The sequence below is a fragment of the Boleophthalmus pectinirostris genome, unplaced genomic scaffold, assembly GCF_026225935.1.
Source record: "Boleophthalmus pectinirostris isolate CB_2022bp ecotype Guang Dong unplaced genomic scaffold, ASM2622593v1 HiC_scaffold_13, whole genome shotgun sequence".
Classification (NCBI taxonomy): Eukaryota; Metazoa; Chordata; class Actinopteri; order Gobiiformes; family Gobiidae; genus Boleophthalmus; species Boleophthalmus pectinirostris.
This window is the reverse complement of record NW_026571036.1, coordinates 31683966-31687557: the sequence shown is the minus strand read 5'-3', so window position 1 is coordinate 31687557 and position 3592 is coordinate 31683966. Positions and strand designations below refer to the sequence as shown.

The 3592-nt window shown below is 48.3% G+C and overlaps 1 protein-coding gene across 1 annotated transcript; it reads left to right on the top strand.

The window, feature by feature from the left end:
- The first annotated feature begins 550 nt into the window (after positions 1 to 550).
- Positions 551 to 2828, top strand: LOC110168270 (thyroxine 5-deiodinase-like). The gene has a single exon (XM_020933702.2). The coding sequence runs from the start codon at positions 894 to 896 to the stop codon at positions 1728 to 1730; it is 837 nt and encodes a 278-aa protein (XP_020789361.1). The 5' UTR covers positions 551 to 893; the 3' UTR covers positions 1731 to 2828.
- The last annotated feature ends 764 nt before the right edge of the window (positions 2829 to 3592 follow it).

Genomic DNA, 3592 nt, shown 5'->3' with positions numbered 1-3592 from the left:
GTGGTTTAACATTATGCTGACTGAAAATGCTCTGAGGTAAGTGTGGAGCTATAGGGACACGTGGGACAGTGTTTTGACATCAGAAGAAGGTACATCTCCTGTCCGCCGGTATTTCAATACTAAACAAAGTGACAACAGGTTCAAGGTCAAACTTACTTCTTTTTAGGAACACATGTATCTTTTATTCACTGAAGGACGTCAACATGTGGGTCTATTTGTAGAAACTATTATTAGAATGGATTTAATTGAATATGTTTCTGTGAAAGAGTGACCTGAAGTGAAACGGCAGTGAAAAGGGGCTGTTGGGAGCTGCGCGTGTTTTCAGTTACAGTGCCTCCTCTGTCACTGACCCTCTGCTCTTGTGGTAGCTCTGGTTCTTCGAGCGCAGGTGTCTCACGTCCTCTCTCCAGTTCTAGAGTTCTCTGTCACGGCCACTCGCTCTGATGTGTGCCGGTCTGAACGTGAGTCATCCGGGTTGCGTGGGACACAACGCCGCCTAGTGCCGCTGCACGCCGCTGCAGTATAAAATGCAGAGTGAGTTGACAGCAGTGTCAAGTCCTTAGCCCTGTCTCTCATTCACAGAACCGCACAGCCGCGCTCCAGAGGCGGCGTGACTCTGCGCGGGCAATGCTCGCACTGAACCGGTCCACGTCTGTCCCTTGGTCGCGGTGCAGAGTTGACAGGAGGTAATCCCCACCATGTGAGGGGGCGGCGTTGGTACAGAGGCGTGTTTTTGCTTTTCCCCTCTTTTTCCTTTTTTCATGATTCAGACGCGGCTCTACCTGCTATAAAAAGAGTGTCCGAGCCTCACACTGGAGTTTCTCTCACAGAGAGGTGACAAGTGTCCGCTGCAGCGCATGTCCGCCTGACACGGCTCCGGGCGCCTCCTCGGGATGATGCATGACTCCGGGGGGGTCCAGATCTCTGGTGGGGTCCAGATCTCCGGTGGGGTCCAAATGGCGCGAGCGTTGAAGCACGCGGCACTGTGCCTGATGCTGTTGCCGCGCTTTCTGCTGGCCGCTGTGATGCTGTGGCTGCTGGACTTCCTGTGCATCCGGAGGAAAATGCTGCTGAAGATGGGCCAGGAGCAGGACGGCGCTGATGACCCGCCCGTGTGCGTGTCGGACGAGAATAAGATGTTTACGGTGGAGTCGCTGCGGGCGGTTTGGTACGGACAGAAACTGGACTTTCTGAAATCCGCGCACCTTGGACGAACTGCACCGAACACCGAAGTGGTGCTGGTGCACGAGCGCAGGCCGGTGCGGCTGCTGGACTGTATGAAAGGGAAGAGACCGCTTATCCTTAACTTCGGCAGCTGCTCCTGACCACCGTTCATGATGCGGCTGGCTGCCTTCCAGAAGATTGTGCGCCAGTACGCGGACATTGCGGACTTTCTGGTGGTGTATATCGAGGAGGCGCACCCGTCCGACGGCTGGGTGAGCACGGACGCACCGTACCAGATCCCCAAGCACCGGTGCCTGGAGGACCGGCTGCGAGCGGCGCAGATGATGCTGTCCGAGGTGCCCGGCAGTAACATCGTCGTGGATAACATGGACAACTCGTCCAACGCGGCGTACGGAGCCTACTTCGAGAGACTCTATATCGTGAGGGACGAGCAGGTGGTGTACCAGGGTGGCAGGGGCCCGGAGGGATACCGCATTTCCGAGCTGAGAAACTGGTTGGAGGAGTACAGGAACAATGTGCTCCACTCGGCCGTGCTGCATGTGTAGAGCCGCATGTGGATGTGCCCCGAGCCGCTCAGAAACCGCTCCGGAGCCGCTTTCACACAGGTGCCCTCCGGTCTCTGCCTCTGTACTTTTCTTTGTAATGTCTATGCAACAGCTACAGTCACGCTCCATGCGAACAGCTGCTCTCCCGAAAAAATCGAGACCCGGAGCCTCGTCTCCATGGAAACTGTCACTTTGGCCCCCCTCTAAACGCGCCATTAGGACAGGTCCATCCTCGTGACGCATGACGCACTTTGGCAAACCTTTTACCAGGCATTCCCATATGTTTGACCAGTCTCATACGTTTCACCGGTGTCATTGTTAAGTGTTGGGGACTTGACCGGAGCGGCGCGTGTGAAGCCGGCTCCTCTCTTCTGTAAACCGCTTGTGTCCAAACCACGACTGCTGCTACAGTGTTCACCATGGCACACTATGACGATGATATTTTTGTGGTCAATATATTCCAGTCTGTAGCCTAAAGTGAATGTGGCAAACTCTAGGCTGTAGGCTTCTAATTTTGTGCTTGTCTTAATTGCTCGCTCACATAGCAGTTATTTTTTGTATTGAAAAGATATATATATATATGGATTTAATGGATTCTATTACGTAGTGATCACTATATTTTTCTACTGTACCGAAAAGTGTGTGTGGTAACAAGGCTGTGTGGGCATGTACTGCAAAAACAATGAAGCACATGAGTGAAATGACTTGAATAATTTGGACTTTTTGGTTAGACATTTAGTTATAGACATACTTTTAAACATGTTTCAGTTGGGTTTCTCGCATACACTAATGGCACAGATCCAAAACAAGATTTTTAAAAAGTCATTTTACTGTGTAGAAGTAATTGTTTTTGCAGTGTGCCAGTACCTCCGCTCTGGTGTCTTTTTGAAGTTCAGTTTTTAAAAGGCAAATGCCAGAAAACTGTTACGGATGTTTTCTCTGACACTGGAGTGGGCTCAGTATGAGCACAGTGCCCCAGCAGCTTTGGAGAGAGAGAGGAATATACGACGAAAACCAGACTGCCAAATGATGTAACGCATTTGAGTCCATGTAAAAATGAACAAACGTTTTTAATAAATGTCAGAACACAGTATGGCATTTTCGTTCTTTTTTTCTTTCAAATGAGGGAGCAGATAATTCCACTTTGAAAAGGCTTAAACTCAGAATATTATCATTATTTGAGCACTGCACATTCCAAAAACTTAGAGGTTTCAACATTTCTAGTGCTTGTCTCAATGGAAATAATATCGCTTTGTCTAGAATGTTCCACAGTATAGAGTAAAACTATCCATCACGAGGGAGACGAGCAAATTACAGCTCAGATCTGGGGAGAGTCGTCCCTACCCACAGAAGAGATTATTGTATTTTTGAGCAGTAGAAACACACATAATGAGTAAATGCAAGATGGATATGTTTAATGTCATACCATGGAACATTCCAGGCAAAGCAATAACATCTCCATGGAGACAAGTAAGTAGAAGACACTCCACCAGAGAAGAGGCCACTCAGCTTTGGGGTTTGGCATAGATGGAGAACATGCTTATTACATAGTGACCACCCACCACTTGGTTCTGGAAATTTCCCATTCATTCTTTGCATAGACTTTCTGGAAAAAAAAAAAAAAAAAAAAAGTTTGGCAGCTTGCAGGGAGGGCAGATCAGCTACAGTACGTGCCAACCAACTTCTATCATCGCCAAATCTTTATTTCAGACACACAAGGTCCAGAGCACATTAAAAACAGAGACAGCACACAGTGACAAACAAATCAGTATTGTATTCATTTATTTATTTTTTTTATAAGGCAACAACTTTACTAAACACTTTCATCATATTTTAAAGATGCATTGCACAGTCTTTCTGGT